This window comes from Thamnophis sirtalis, unplaced genomic scaffold (assembly GCF_051295495.1).
Source record: "Thamnophis sirtalis isolate CommonGarterSnake01/CBP01778 unplaced genomic scaffold, rThaSir2_p1.2 scaffold_13, whole genome shotgun sequence".
Lineage (NCBI taxonomy): Eukaryota > Metazoa > Chordata > Lepidosauria > Squamata > Natricidae > Thamnophis > Thamnophis sirtalis.
In genome coordinates this window covers 5,778,790-5,794,819 of record NW_028261393.1, presented here as the reverse complement: position 1 = coordinate 5,794,819, position 16,030 = coordinate 5,778,790, and the positions used below count along the sequence as shown (strand labels likewise).

At 45.5% G+C, this 16,030-nt stretch overlaps 1 protein-coding gene and 1 long non-coding RNA gene across 2 annotated transcripts in view; one reads left to right on the top strand and one right to left on the bottom strand.

Moving 5' to 3' along the window:
• Positions 1-5,301: 5,301 nt before the first annotated feature.
• LOC148042924 (uncharacterized) lies at positions 5,302-11,577 on the bottom strand. Its single transcript, XR_015698386.1, has 3 exons — positions 11,440-11,577; positions 8,487-8,670; positions 5,302-7,830 (listed from the first exon to the last, which is right to left on the bottom strand). It is a non-coding gene; the product is annotated as an uncharacterized LOC148042924 (long non-coding RNA).
• The window catches only part of POU2F2 (POU class 2 homeobox 2), a 77,619-nt gene continuing 73,039 nt past the window's right edge, over positions 11,451-16,030 (top strand). Inside the window, exon 1 of the mRNA XM_087728142.1 lies at positions 11,451-11,550. Coding sequence (XP_087584268.1) covers positions 11,451-11,550 — 100 coding nt within the window. The remainder of the gene's footprint in view (positions 11,551-16,030) is intronic.

The following is a 16,030-nucleotide window of genomic DNA, read 5'->3' as shown; positions in this document are numbered from 1 at the left end:
AGCGGAAGGAGAGGAGGAAGGAAGAAAGTAGAGAAGGAAGGGAGGGAGAAAAGAAAAGAAAGAGAAAATAAGGTGGTGTCATAGCAGGTGTGAAGGATGGTAAATAATACATTCCAAATTATACCTTATACCCTTTTAAATGGAATAATAATAATAATATAAGAATGGCAAAGAAAAAGAATAACTATGTGAATGTATACCTATAACTGCATGTAAGAGAATAGATGACAGTAAAAATATAAAGCACAATATAGGTAAATAATACTTGATCATAAGTAGCTAAGTATAAATAAATAAAGAAATGTATATAAAAATGGATAATGAGTAACGAAATTACAAACGCAAGATAGAAATGCTAACCCGCAAAGAAACCGATTCGGAACTGCTGTATGATATACGATGGAACTTATTGTTCCTATGTTGTTTTTAAGTTATGTGGTTATTTTTGTTAATGTGTTTATGTGTTCTGTTGATGTGCTTATGTGTATAAAATAAAAATAATAATAAACAAATATATAACTATATCTATATTGGCATGCATACAGCAGCCCAGGACTTTCAACAGTTCATTTAGTGACAATTTGAAGTTACAGTGGCACTGGGGGGGGGGGGGGGGAAGAGACTCGTGATTGTTTTTCACACAATCGTTGCAACATCCCCGTGATCAGGTGTTCAAAATTCACTTGGCCGCTAGCATGTATTTATGACGGTTGCGGTGTCCCGGAGTCATGGGATCCCCTTTGGCGACCTTCTGACAATCAAAATCAACAGGGAAGCCAGTTTCACTTAACAACCGTGTTAGGAACTTAACAGCTGCAGTGATTCATTTAACACAGTGTTTCTCAACCTTAGCAACTTAAAGATGTCTGGACTTCAACTCCCAGAATGCGAATGCTGGCTGGGGAATTCTGGGAGTTGAAGTCCAGACATCTTCAAGTTGCCAAGGTTGAGAAACACTGATTTAACAAGTATGGCCCCCCAAAAAAGGGGTCGTAAAATGAGGCCAAAGTCACTTAACAAATATATCTGACTTAGTAATTTTGGGCTCAATTGTGGTCATAAGTCGAGGACTGCTTGTAGTTGACGCAGTGCATGCACAGATTTGGAGTGCCACTTTTTCAGTGGGCATCAGTGTGTCGTCCCCCAGGGGCTTTCTACCCACAACTGACTCATTTTCCTAACACAGAGTTTTCTCTCTTCAGGTTCTGGACTGGACTGGAGTGAATGTACTACAGCTGCTACTTCTGCCTCAGAGGTCAGTGATTCTCTATTTTCTGGGGCCAGTGGGAAACCTGTTGAATTATCCTCCTAAGGAAAAAAAGAGAGGAAACACTTCTTTTTAAAACCACATTTTAATTACACTCCTCTCACGGATAGACATATGCAGAAATCTAATACAGGTAGTCCTTGATTTACAGCAGTTCATTCATTTCATTTCATTTATTGAATTTCTAGGCCGCCCAATCCCGAAGGACTCCGGGCAGCTTACAGAAATGAAAATATTAAAAAAGAATTTAAAAACGATAGGACACAACAAAGTTAAGAAGAAGCACAACATACACCCAATCGGGGTGGGGGTGGGGTGGACCTCAGTCAAGGGGTCAACAGCCCCAGGCCTGCCGGAAAAGCCAGGTTTTAATGGCTTTGCGGTAGGCCGTGAGAGTGGGCAGGGCCCGGATCTTCATTGAGTGACTGTTCAAAGTTACAACAGCACTGGGGGGGAAAAAAGAGGCTTACAACTGTTTTTCACATAACCATTGCAGCATAACCATGATCAAAATTCAGATTCTTGGCAAATGACTCTTATTTACAACGGTTGCGTTATCCCAGGCTCCTGTGGTCCCCTTTTGTGGCCTTCTGACAAGCAAAGTCGAATGCGGAAGCTAAATTAGCTATCACTAATTTAAACACTGCACTGATTCACTTAACAACCGGGGCAAGAAAGTTCATAAAACGGGGCAAAACTCACTTCACAAATGTCTCACTTGGCCACATAAGTTTTAGGCTTAGTTGTGGTTGTAAGTCGAGGACTGCCTGTAATGGTTTTCTTGGGAAAGAAAATAATTTGAGGCTGAGAAGCATTTATGGAGAGAATCATTTCTCTCCAACTGATACCCTCTAGATATCATTGGGCTACAAGCGGATTTTCCCACAAGGTATGGTCAACGTTTTATCTCAACTTTCTCTCTGTGAGGCACATGAAAACAGACAAAGTTTTGATTCCAGTGGCAGCTACCCTTTTGACATTTTTTTCGGCTATACCTGGCGGTTGCATCCCTCTGCCTACAAGTCTCATCCTTCTCCATCAGCCTGGCCATTATATTTGCTTGAGGGTGTTAATTACTGTAATCAAATCGATTGCGGGCTGGGGAATTCTGGGAGTTGAAGTCCACATACTGCCTAGAGGAATAAACCTTAATACAACCCTGGGCCTCCTTTCTGTCTGTCATGGGTTCTCCTATCACATCTTTCAAGTTTTCTTATTATTCCCTCTTTGTCATCAGTAGCACTGGCTGATGCCTGTCTAGGAGCACTCTTAAGCCCGCTGTGCCCCAGTGATCCTATAGCATCCCATAATATGGCAGCACAATGGTTAGCGTTCAGGCTACTTCTGCTGGCTGCCTGCAATTTGGCAGATTGAATCTCACCAGGCACAAGGTTGACTCAGCCTTCCATCCTTCCGAGGTGGGAAAAATGAGGACCCAGATTGTTGGGGGCAATAAGCTGACTCTGTAAAATAGCTTAGAGAGTGCTGTAAAAGTATTGTGAAGCGGTATATAAGTCTAAATGCTTATTGCTTATCCTTCGTATGGATGCTATAGGTCTTCGCATGCTGCTGACGCACAAAATAAGGGGATAATATTCAGCAGTCCCGTCAAAGCCGCATTCCCAAGACGTTACAGATCAGCCTCTAGTCTCTAAACGTGGCAACTTTAAGACCTGTGGGATTCAACTCCCAGAATTCCCCAGCGAATCATGCTGACTGGGGAATTCTGGCAGTTGAAGTCCACAAATCTTAAAGCCGCCAAGTTTGGAGCCCCCTGTATAGCGGAAGCCCTAATGGTTAAACTGCATAAAACTAAAGACTAGACAAGTTCAAAGCGTATGAGCAAAATATTGTGTGAGGGAAATATATTTTTTTTAAGTCAGCTGAAAAGCTAGGAGACATTCTTAATGGAATAAAAATGCAAGGATTTTGAAGAGACACCCCTTGAAAAACAGGGGACTTTCAGAATTCTTTTTCATGTCTGCTACAACTTCTCTGCATACATTCTCCTCTGGAAGCTCCGAATAGTGAACGTATCCCAGAGCTCCAAATCAGCCTTGTATAACCGGGCAGTGCCCTCCAGATGTGCTGGGTTACAACCCCCCATTGTCCCTTAACATGCATAGCGTATCCAGAAAGCAACAGTTTGAGAAAGGTTGAACTCAATCGGATCTCCTGCAGAAATTTTCTTCTGACGACAGCTGCCATAGTGAGGAAGGCTGTTTAATCCTCTCTTCCTTCCCTAATCCATAACTGCTGTTAGCTATACAGAGGAAAATATACAGGTGCAGCCCAGATGAATGTTTTCTCCTTGGCAGCTAACAGCAGCTGCTATCTCGATATGTGATTTGCGGTCTGGAATCAGCATTATCAGGGCGGTTAAGTCTGCTGCCCAAGCCTCAGTTCTAGTAAATCTACCTGTGGCTCCTATTTGCCAAAAAAAAGAAAGAAAGAAAAGAAAGGAGGAAGACACTTGAAAGATGTTGGGAGGAGTATTAACAGAAGTCTGAGGTCATATCTGGTTGGAATGTAAGCAAGAACCATCACTCTGAGTGAGAAAGAGGAAGAGAAGGGGAGAGAAAGAGGGAGAAAGAGAGAGGGAGAGGGAGAGAAAGAGAGAGGAAAAGAAAGCAAGGGAGAAAGGGGGAGAGAGTGTGAGAAAGAGGAAGAGAAGGGGAGAGAAAGAGGGAGAAAGAGGGGGAGAGAAAGGGAGGGGAGAAGGAAGAGAGAGGGGAGGGAGAGAGAGAGGGAGAGAAAGAGGGAGAGATGGTTTTCCTTGCAGACAGTGATGGCTTTGGCTACTTTACAAGGAGGCTTGAGCATCGGGGATGAATCTTTACATTTTTGAGCATGTATTCCAGAAAGCAGATATTTCCAGTCTAGACAAAAGCCACTGTTACTCTTCACAGATTGACTGTCCACTCCTGAAATTATCTTTTGTCCTTTCTTCAAAACCGTCCTACTATTTCTTATCTAGCCAGTAGCAGTAAACAAGAATCCACGGGAGTAGCGTAGTGGATTAAGTTTTGGACCAGCAGTGAGAGTACCTAAATTTTGGCTCACCCTGTTATGGAAACTCATTGCCTTGACTGAACCTTCTTCTTTCAGCCAATTCTTAGAATGGTTGTGCAGGGAAAAGTTGGAGGAGACAGTGCTATGATCATCATCTTGAACTCCAGGAGGAAGTTTAAAATAGGAATTTAACCAAGAAATGCATGGAAGGAAGCTGGGAGTTTGGAGGAACATGGTAGCTTTGACTGGCATGTTAGGACCTGTTTTATCAAGAGACCATATGTAGTTAATGGACCTTGTAGGCACCCCCAAAGGAGGATGAAAGAAAGTTTGGGCGTTTGGTTTCCCAACCCTTAAATACTTGATGCTAGTTCTCTCTGTGGATGCTTAAAGAAAGGATGGGGGTCTGTATATCAGGTATTACTATAGTTAATCTTCTCAGATTAGTTTAAGAAGATACAATGCTAAGTAATGGGATTGAAAGATGCATGAAGGCACTAGGAATTCCAGCGGTGTCTGGACAGTGGTTCCTTTGGTGTCCTGCAGGCTTTCAAAAATGAGCAGAAACTTGATGGGACCGTTGGTGGTAAAGCGTGCTGGGATTTTTGTTGCCTGTACACTTTCTTCCATCGTTGCTCGATGGCCAGAGATGGTTTTTTAAAAAAGCTATATAAATAACCACATAACCTCCATGATCACCATCCAATTATTTTGCTCAGGTTTGTAACGTTGCTTGTAATCCACATGGAAGAGCTGGGATAGAGAACAGAACTTCATGTATCCAACCAAACCTTTACAATAGATAGATAGAGCCGAAATGGCACAGTGGGTAGAGTGCAGTACTGCAGGCCACTTCAGCTGACTGCTATCTGCAGTTCAGCAGTTCAAATCTCACCGGCTCAGGGTTGACTCAGCCTTCCACTATATATAGAGTATATAACTCTAACTGCTATTGCTATTGCTATTGCTACAATACAGAGTTTCTCTGAAGTGGCAAGGAATTTGGCCTTGGCCTCCTCTATTAGTCTCTAATCCAGAGTCAGAATAATTAGATTAAATATATATATATGCATCCGATTCCTATAGAGTATGTGTTTCATTTAGTGGCCCCCCTGATTCTGTGGTCCTTTTCAAATAAACAGCATTCTCCTGTTCCACGTTTAAAAATCCAGAATTGCCTTTATTGAGTGTTTTGCATGCACGAAGCAACAGACCGTACAGTTTTAGGAAAGTGACATAGATTATTACCGAGTGGGGTTTCCCTGCACACCAGCCTTCTGCCCAGTTTTATTGGCCTCTTGAGGAAAAGGTGTGAAGATTTAGGATGATGTTTTTGCTAAAAGTAGAAAGGATTGTCCCCAAAGCCTGCTGACATCAATACCCATGACAGGAATAAAGTAACGCAGAACACAGAGACCCTGCCACCCACATGTTGAAGGTTTGGCCCAGATGTTTCTCTTCTGTGTTACAGACAATGCTTCCTTTGGCACTTCCCTGCCATCCTTTTTGCAGCAATCGTTGTTGTTTTCTTTAAAAATATCTCCACTTCTTTGCACTGAGGATAGAAAGCTTTTTTAAATACCTCCCCACTTGCACCCTAAAAAGAAAAAAAAAAGGAAAGGGAAAAAAGATGATGTTCCCTCTCTTACATTCAGTGATGACACCCTAGTGAGTATTCTGTATCAACAAAGGAAGTCCATCTTCCATTCTTCTCTCTTTGTTGCCTCAATGCCCTTTTAATTTTATTTTACTTTCTGAAAGAGAAAGAGCCATTCTGATTAAATTTATCCCTTTAAAGAAAGGATTACCTCTCCCTTTCAAGGCTCTGTTAAGGTTTTTCTCTGTAACTGCTGGGAAATTAGTAAACAGCATTTAAAAAAAAACACAAAAAGCTTCAGAACTTCAGCAAGGCTCTAGAATTAAGAACCATAAGGAACCATTACTCATTTTTAGCATCTTTTTCAGAGAGTCCACAAAACCTATTAGATAATTTTATGGAAGAAAAAAAAATCAAATCCTTATTGATGTTTTACAGTTTTGGGTTACACAGCTCTTTAAACTTCCAAAGTTTTGGAGTGGGGTTAGGCTGCTATTAAGCATAGGTTAACTTTGTGTAGGAGGAGAGCTGAAATGGCATCTTTTTCATTCTAATAGTTGTTTAAAAGGCGAAGAGATAATAGGTTAGCAATGGGAGGGGTGTTGCATATTTCCAAATCTTTAATTCTCAGTGAAGGAGAAAAAAAATTCTAAATAAAAGCAAGAATATTATTTAGAACTGCACAGGGCAAAAACAGCAAGAATGCTTTCTCATCTGTTTTACATGATGGTTTTTAATATTTCAGCTCATCTATACACATGTTCTGTGATCATTTTTTAAATAGTTTGTTTTTTGGCCTGGTGCTACTAGTTCTAATTTAAACAATTCAGATAAAGAAAGATGTAATGGCTTTAGTTTAGCAAGAAAGATCTATGGATAATAGAATAACAGAGCTAGAAGGGGCCTTGGAGGTCTTCTAGTCCAACCTCCTGCTCAAGCAGGAGGACCTATATCATTTCAGGCAAATGGTTGTCCAGTCTCTTCTAGTGATGGAGCCCCTATTACTAACTTCTGGAGGCAAGTTGTTCCACTGATTAATTATCCTGTGAGGAAATTTCTCCTTACTTCTAGGTTGGTTTTCTTCTTGATTAGTTTCCATCCATTGCTTCTTGCCTGCCTTTAGGTGCTTTGGAGAATAGACCCACCCCCTCTTCTTTGGGGTATCCCCTTAGATATCGGAACGTTGCTATCATGTCACCCCTAGTCCTTCTTTTCATTAAACTAGATATACCCAATTCCATCAACGCTCCTTTATTTGTTTCAGCCCCCAGGCCCCTAATCGTGTTTGTTGCTAATAATTAGGTAATTAGATCCTTTTAAAAAATTATTTCCCCATCAAAAAACCTGTTGCTGCATCCATTTTTTTTAATTGGATGCAAGCATCTAGGAATTTAGTCTGCCCATACAATTCTGAGTAGCAGGAAACATTCTGTCCAGCCCAACACCCACATATGGATAATGCCTCTTCTTTCATCTTCTAAGAAACAGACAGGATGCAGCTCCATGCAGTGTGTGTAGTTATTATCTGCATCTTTTAATTGTGTGGAAAACCGTTTTGCACTCGAGTGTCTCTGAACTGCAGCTAGAAAGCTGGGTTAATTAGCACATACACACATGCGCACCTCTGTATGTTCTCTGGAGAAGAATGAAGGCCCAGAGAACAGCATGAAGGGGTGCTTTCACTGAAAAGGGCTTTAGCAAACTGTTATCAAGCAGGCCCTAGTTTTTAAACAATTTTAAAACCAGTTTGTGATATAGCATGAAGGAGAACCAGCTTATGAGGGAAAAAAAATAGTTGAAAATCCCACTGGCTTTGAGCTCACGTAAAGAATCACATTGAACGTTAGGCTATATATATATGTGTGTATTTTAAAAACCCCTCTTTTTATCCATTATTCCCCGTGCCATCTTCCCTTCCAGCTCTGATTTTATCTTCTCCCATACTTGAATACCTCTGTAGAAAAAAAAAGAGGAGTATGAATTGAAAGAATACATAAAGGTAATAGTAAATACTTTGGGCAGCCATTATATTGGAAAGCAGTTATTTTAAAGAGTTACTTTTACCTCTCTCCCCTTCTGGTCTCAGGGATTTGGAGCAGGTTGCATGATAAAAAAACCACCCCTGTTCAATTTTTGCTTCCCTATTGTGCCTGTCCAAGTACACGCTAGTACAGAATAGGTGGGGATTGAAAAAAATAACAGATCCACCACCGTATTATTTTTTTTTTTTTAAAGAGCAGAGTATTTCTGTTTGGCTTGGGCTGAAAGGGAAGGGGGAGAGGAGGCCTCTGGAGATGAGAGAGAAAAGCATTTTTTCACAGGCCACCCTCGTCTGGGAAGCAGCAGCATTTTGAATCTTGTTAATCTAGGTTAGGAAGTGGGACACAACACGACTCTCAAGGTACATTTAAATGACCCATGTGGGGGCTGTGGCACTTTTACTGGTTGAAGTGGCCCTTGTGAAAACAGCCCACTTCTTATTAGGTGACCCTGCTTTGTACGGTTTCTTTTTTCTCTCTCTCTCTCTCCTTTTTTTGTAGGGTGGGTGGCAGATTTGTGATAACTCAGCTCCTCTTTCCAGCAGTGATTTATTATTAGCAGTGTACAGACCTTTCTCTTCTCCCTGGAAGCAGGAACGCAATGCAACTGCAGCCTCTTCCTTCTTCCGAGGAAATCAAATGGCAAACCCCAAACCTCTGTTTTGGATTTTGTTGTAATGTAGGGGGGAAACATCTCTTACAATGGGTTGGGGTTGCGTAGGTGTGTCCTGTGTGTTTTGTTTTTTTTGTGTGACCTAGGCACCAGGAGAGAAAAAAAAAGAGAGAAGGGACATATTAACCCTCCCAAGACACCCACCACATACTTTGATGCTAGCGGCAGTTAATTTTTGACCTCCAAACCGTAGTCCTGAATCAAATAACTGCCCTCCTGTTTCTGCTATTTTCTCTCCTCTCTTTTTTCACTCTGGCGAAATCCTCTCCCCCCCCACCTCCTGCCCCATACATATTCATCTATTTGCCCCACCATCAATCTGATCTCTTTCTATATCACACAATATATATACACCCCTCTCTCCTTCTCCCTGTCAGTAATATATTTCCATCACATTTTCTGTCCATCCACCACCAACCCTCACTCGTGTCCTTTTCATATACTGAGTCCGGCTTTCTTTCTTTCTGTCTTCCCTACTGCACTCACTATACACATTCCTCTCCTATATACATTCTCCCCCCCCCCCTTTAGCCTCCTTGGTCTACTTTCCAGGGTGGGGGTGGGGAGGAGAAGGAAGGGTGGGGGGTGTCAAATGATGCACAAAAGGGGAGCTCTCAAATGGGATGCAAAAATAGCCTTGGCGGTGGGTTTCCTTTGGGCCACCGGTTCGAAATATGATGCTGCCACTCAGGGGTTGCGGAATTAGAGTAAGGTCCACCTTTTAAACGGGAGAATTGAGGAAGAGGAAATATTAGGATCTTTGAAGTGGGGGCAATTGCGAGCAGCGTTGGGTTTGGGGGAATGGGCTGGCCCTGGGCCCTTCGCGGTTCGGTTCAACCCGGTGGGTTTAAGGCAGAAAGGCCCGGGGAGTGAAAGAAGGAAAGTAGTAGAGGACAGCGAAGAGGCAAGGACCTGCTTCCTGCCCGCTTCCCTTCTCCCAAACGCTGAAAAACAGAAAGTGGCTCTCGCTCTTATTTCGATTAGTCGGAATCTCCTGCCCGCAGGCGATGGCGGTTCGGGGGCAAAGAACTGCGTGGCCGAATGGAGGAGACGCGAGGCCTCCGTCCTTGGTAGCCCTTTCGGGGAAGCCACGGCGGCCCCCACGGCCAGTTTGGAGCGCTCTCCTGGCCTCCTTTGACCCCCGAAGGGGGCCGAAGGGAGGGGAGGCGGAAGGCCCTCGTCCGCCCGGGGCGGCGGCGCCAGCAACAGCAGCAGCAGCAGCGATCTCCCTCTCGGGGGTCTTTTCTGGGGGGGGGGTCGAGGCGACGGTGGGCCACGAGGCCCTGCCTGGGCGTGGAAGAACCGGGCGGCGAGGCGAAAGCTCGCCCGGGATCCGGAGGAGTTGCTCGGCCTCACTTTCTCTCATCCGGAGGCACGAGCGGGTCAAAACGGGAGAGGCGAAGGCGGCGTTGAACTCTGCAACGAAAGTGGGAGCAAGCGAAGGCCGGCAGGGTGGAAGCCGGTGGCGGGGAAGAATTATTGCTTGCAAAAAAAAAATAAGAAAAAAAACCCCTCCTAATTATGTATCCTGGGGGCTGGTGGGGGGGGGAGCGGGAAGGTCACCCCTTTATTATCGCGGTGCTTTGCAGTGATTATCCGTGTAAATCTCTCCCGTAATAATAAACCTGAAAGGAGCCGCGATTGGCGGCGGGGTGGGGGGTGAGGTGGGGGGGGGGTGTTAGCGGTGACACGTTAATTTAAGGAAGCCGGAGGAGAAACTCCGCGGCGATTAACGCGGCTTATTTTTAGCGCCACCAAAGCGGAGTTTGACCCGCAAAGAAGGTGTCAGGTGTGTGTGTGCGAGCGCGCGCGCGCGCGTGTGTTGGTGTTAATTTTTGAAGACGGAAGGGCAGGCAAAAGAAAGATTATTTGCTGGGAGAGGGGCGGGTGCGTGTGTGTGTTTTTCTGTTAATTCTCCCTTTCCCCAATTCTGCTCCCCCCTCCTCTTTTTCTACACCCACAGTAAGCTTACACCTAAGGAGTAATTGCTTTTGTCTGGGTAAGGACTGTACTTGTGCAAAGAGTGAAGAAAGAAAGAAAAAAAAAGGGGGGGGGATATTGGAAGCGGAGGAGCCCGCGGGGGGGGGGGACTGCGAGGGACGGCAAGTCGCCCGCTTGGATGTCATCTGTCAAAGCGGGGTGGTTGGAAGGAGAGAGGGAGGGAGGGAGGGGGCGAGGGGGGGGAGAAGCGCGCGAGAGATAACGGAGAAGACAATAAAGTGGGAATCGCAGGCTGGGAGTGATGGGAGGGGGCCAGGCGAAGAGGGGAGAGGAGAAATTCGGACCAGGCTAAGGTGGGGGGGGGGGAAGAGCAGTGGTCTCTGAACGGGGGCAAGACAAACACGCATTCACAGGCGTTGTGGGGGGCTATCGGTGTGTTTTACACACGCGCACGCATGCATGCTCTCCCACTTCCCTTTCCTTCCCCCCCCTCTTTTTTTGTTGTTGCAAAAGCCTTAAAATGATCCGCAGGGTCCCGGTCGAGTGACCGAAGCCCACACGGCCTTGCCAGGCGGACACGCACGCACACACACACACACACACTCACAGACTGGTCTGGCTCCAGACCCCTGCCCGCACGTGTGTAAGCGCCGAAAGCGGAGCCTTGTTGGAGGGGGAGAAGGGCGAGCTCTGTCCCGTTCCCACCCCCTCTCCCATCCTCACCCACCCCCGCCGATTGTCACTCTCGGGAGATCGTCCCCCGTCCGGCGTGTGTCTCCCCCCCACCCTCCACCCCGCGCCCGGCTCCCTTTGCCGCTCGCCTGCCCCCCCATCCTTATCTCTCTCTCTCTCTCTCTCTCTCTATCTTTATATTTTTTCCCTCCGTGGGGTTATGCGGAGTGTCACTCACAGGTCCTCGCAATGTTCATCCCTCTACCGGTCCCCTTGGTCTTCCAAAGATCCGCCGGCCCGGAGCACGGATGGCGCCTCAAATCGCCGCTCGCCCTGCGCTCTGCAAACGGTAAGGAGGGAAGCGAGAGGAAGAAAGCCGGGCGAGAGAGGGAAAGGGAGCCCCCCAAAGAGGGCGCGGGACAGCCCCCCCCACCCGGCCCGGCCGCTGAAGCCTAGCCAAGGCGGTGAAAGGCGCCCCCAAACTCTTCCCGCCCGGCCGCCGAAGAGGAGGCGAGAGAGGAAAGGAGGGGAAAGCGGAAAGTGGCGAGGGGCGAGCGGGTTTTTATTCAGGCGGTATTGATCCGGAGTGTCACTGCTCCGTATCGAACCTCCGGCGCCGGCATCCTGCGGTCGATAGACGGAGGGGGTGGGGGGCAGAGGGGGTGGATGGTAGCGGCGGCGGCGGCAGCAGCAACAGCAGCGGGAAGAGCCTGCTGCCGGCCGAAGGCGCCGGTCGGAAGAGGACCCGGCAAACGCGGGGATGGGGAGGGAAGCCCTTCTCTGGCTGGCCAGGAGAGAGTGGGGGGGGGGGACGAAAGAACCGGCTGGCTCCTGCTTCCCCCCCCCCCAGCCGTCGCGATCCCAGCAGCAGCAGCAGCCTCAGAAATGTAACCGCGGTGGTTTCCCATCCCCTTAAAAGAGCTTCCCGCACCCCCCCCACAATTGTTCTGCGAGGTTCCGAAGGTTGGAAAACAAACCAAGGTTTTGACTGATCGGCGGATCGGGAGGTGTTTTTTTTGGAAATTTGGAGGAGGGGGAGAATTTTCCAGGACCAAGGGGAATTGGGGGGCAGAGGTGAGGGGTAGAGAGGAGGCACCTGTGAGATGCTAACAGAAACCCCAAGAACCCCCCCCCCAATTCTCATTTGTCTCAGCACATCAAAATTCTGCCTCCCCCTCCCCCCAATACCTGCTTGGAATTTCAGGTACAGCCTCCATCATACAGTTACTGCCATCCAGTAATTTCTGTTTTAAGTTGTCAGTGGTGCCCCGTCTCCCCACCAGAGCACCATTCTGTTTAATCAGATACCTTTAGTTTACATGCTCCTGTTTAAAACTGAGCAAGTTCCTTCCATGTTAATGATTCCCACAGAGTCCCCCTCTAGTTACTTTGAAGTAAATTCTGGACTTGTGAACCTCCATTCTTGGTCCCCATGGATTTCTCTAGGTGGGGGCAATAAATATGCCTGGTCGGTGGTTTTAAAAAAAAAACACCCTTATTTCCCCCTCCCCACTTTGCAGAATGTTTCTGGGCTTCTTGCTCTCCCCAGTTTTCAAACATTCAGGCCCCCAATCCAGGGGTTTAATCTCCACTCTTGATAGGAAGTTGCTCTGCTTCCTTTTGTTCAGCTGCTTCAAAACATTATGCCTATCACCATCTCCTCCTCTTCCTCACCCCCATCATCCACAGAGATCTAAGTGGTTATTAAACAGATTTTTGTGTTCCCGTACTGCCCCAACCATGGGCACTGAAGTCCAAAGATAAGCAGAGTGGGTTGGCAAGGCCGACCCTGCAGGGAAGGATGGTTGATGGGAGACTAGTGGTTAGATCAAAAAGCAACAGGGGTGATTTATTTGGGAGCTGGAGTCTCTTGAATCTACGAAAGACATTTTTAAGTGCCCTTGGGGAGAATGTATCTTCTGTCTCTTAAGATTATGAGGTGGTGGGTTGGATGGGGCCTGATGGATGCAGTATGCCAGCATTGGCATTCATGGTGGCCTCTCCTGTTCTTCACTCTTTTTATCTCCTGCTTCCCAAAGTTAAGAGGAGAAGCAGGCATTTGGATAACGGATGCTTCTACTATTACCCAGCTGATCCTGGGAGAGTCATCTTTCCTCATAGATTGGACAGATGAGATTTAGGAGTTGCTAGGAATGGGGAAGGGTCAGAAATATGGGCAGTGGGACATCCATGGCCGAATGGGGAAAGAACCGTAAGAAGGTGCAAAAGGCAGGCTGGGATGTGATCTGGGCGAATAAAAACCAAGAGGCGATTGCAGAATCTGCTCTTGACATGTTCCTCCTCCTCCTCCTCCTCCTCCTTGGCTGGCAGGGTGGGGGGGTTCAGAGAAGTGGCTGCAGAGCTGGCCCTCTGTGTACACCCCTCCCCCCAGCTCTGCTGCAGCCAGCTTGGTGTGGAAATTGTATTGGTGTCAAGCCCAGTCCGTGCTAATGAACCTGGAGGTCTGGGAAGTGAAGCTTGTTCAGAAGCAGAAATCGATTTTCCAGCCTGTAGTAACTGCCCCCCTCCACCCCCACATCCTTTCTCTCTTTCTCTCTCTCTTTCGCTGGGCAGAGTAGTAAATGTGTGTGTGTACACGCACATGTATGAATGTCTGTGCCCTTGGTACCTTCTTAGGTAGGGCTGGAAATGGGGGTAATCCCAAAACCTCAACCAAGCACTGAAGTTGTTGCAATGAGGTATAGGAAACTTGAGTGTTCTTTACACAGGAAAAAGGGGGAGGTGAGGAGAGGCGAAAGATGACTGTGACTTTGAGTACCACATTTGTAGATGATTTTTATTTTGGGGATCAATGTTCGCATTACACACAGGAGGGAAAAGGAAAAACACAATCAAGAAGGCAGCTGAGATTCCCCAAATGCTAGGAGGACCTGGTAGTTTCTTGGTTTTGGTAAACCTATTTGGAGAATTCGGTCTGAAATGCAGGTCCAGATGGCCAGCCAGATATGCTGAGGCTGGGGTTATGTCACTTTTGTGTTGCTGTGTGTGTGTGTGTGCATATCACTGATTTCTCATAAGATTGTATCTCCTTAAATGTTGCATAGTGGCTTTATGCTGTGATTCATATGTGTTTTTCTTCGTCCTTTTAAAAAAAGTGTTATTAAAAGATTTGGCTTTCTTTCCTCTTATCTTTATTTTCAGTGAAAACCCCTGAGATGTTTTTAAAGAAATAACAGTTGGTAGATTAAAAAAATCCACATACTAAAATGTCCTTTTCGATGCTGTATTTTAAAACTTCAGGTGTTCATAATTGGATAATGCTTTTATTGCCTGGTTTACTAATAGGATAAGGTAGAAAGCTTTTAAGTTAGACAAATGTGCACTTCAAATCGTTTTTAGTATCTTGTCTGTGTACATTAAATGGCCAAAATATGAGAAAGAGCGCGAGAAGAATAAAGGTATTGCAGTGGAAAATAAAACAATCCCTATGTCCATTACAAAAGAATAAAAATTTAAAAGACCACCTTTGATATACTTTCATCAGATTAAAACCATGCCTCTAAAATCCTCCCTAAATGTACAGTTTTAGATTTGAGCAACCATGCCTATTGGCAGCTGCTGAGATTTAAATTTGAATTTCACCTCTACATTTTTCATTTGACTAAACTTTGATTTGGGTTCCACAGTTTTGCATCGGAAATTTTGTTTTGTTTGCTTTGAGGACTGATTAAAATCAAAACATGTCTCTATTGGGAGGGGGGGAATTCCGAACATAAGTTATATTTTGAATTCCTTTCTACTCAGTTGACACTAGCAAGTAATATATTTGCTAATAACATACGGAGTCTTCTATAAGCATGAAACCTTTGTGAATTTGAAGGACAAATTTCCAAACGCAGAGAGAAATTGGGTGAACATGGGTTGCTTGGGATTTTGCTATGCTATTTTATAATGAAATATAAACTTTATATTCTACACAATGCTTTATGAGAGGCTCCTGGTACTTAGAAGCTATAAAGTACACCAAAGCCAGCTGAACAGTTCAAAGACATGGTGATAATATTTGCTTCGCACCACCATTTCCACGGCACGACTGCCACATGACCAAACAGTGGATGCCTTATACTTCCTGAATTCACATATGAATGCTCAGGGAACATTGTGATGCTGAGTTTACACAACACACTAAGCCTTAGATCCAGGTGAGGGGAACACAGCCACCATGTTTGGTGCTCAAAGAAATGAACCGTATTATAGTTTTACGATGGTCTTCTTTAAAATAGTAACATCTCCCAAAACCTGTCTTTTTCTTCCTAGCATTTCCCCACAAGTGCAGGGTCTGCTTTCCCCCCCAATCAAGTATAAGTATAATCTTTATTGTCATTGTACTTACATACAATACAATACAACAAAATTGGTTGCCAAGGGCTGATCCATTTGGTTGCCATAGGAATTGACTGACAGGGCTTGTCTCCAGAGCCTGTGGGCTGAGAGAGAGAGAAGGACTGGCGCAGAGTCACCCAGGTTGGTTTCAGGCCTAACGTGCGACTAGAATTCACCCTCTCCTAGTTGCCTTAACTACTAGACCAAACTAGCTCAATTCTTGTGACAAGAATTCTTGAACTGAACGACCAGTCTGTGGCCCAAAGCTGACTTTGGGTATATTTCTCCCAAACTATACAATCCCAGTTAACTTAACCAGAAGCATTGTGTGAATTGAACCCAGAAGTGTCTTAAACCACGAGAAGGGTTCATTGAGTTTTAAATTCATACCCTGATAGGCCATTCACAGCACTGGAAAGCCATGATCTCTTCCACATGCCTATTTTTACCTATAACTCGGTCAAGAAAGCTGTTGCGATGATGAT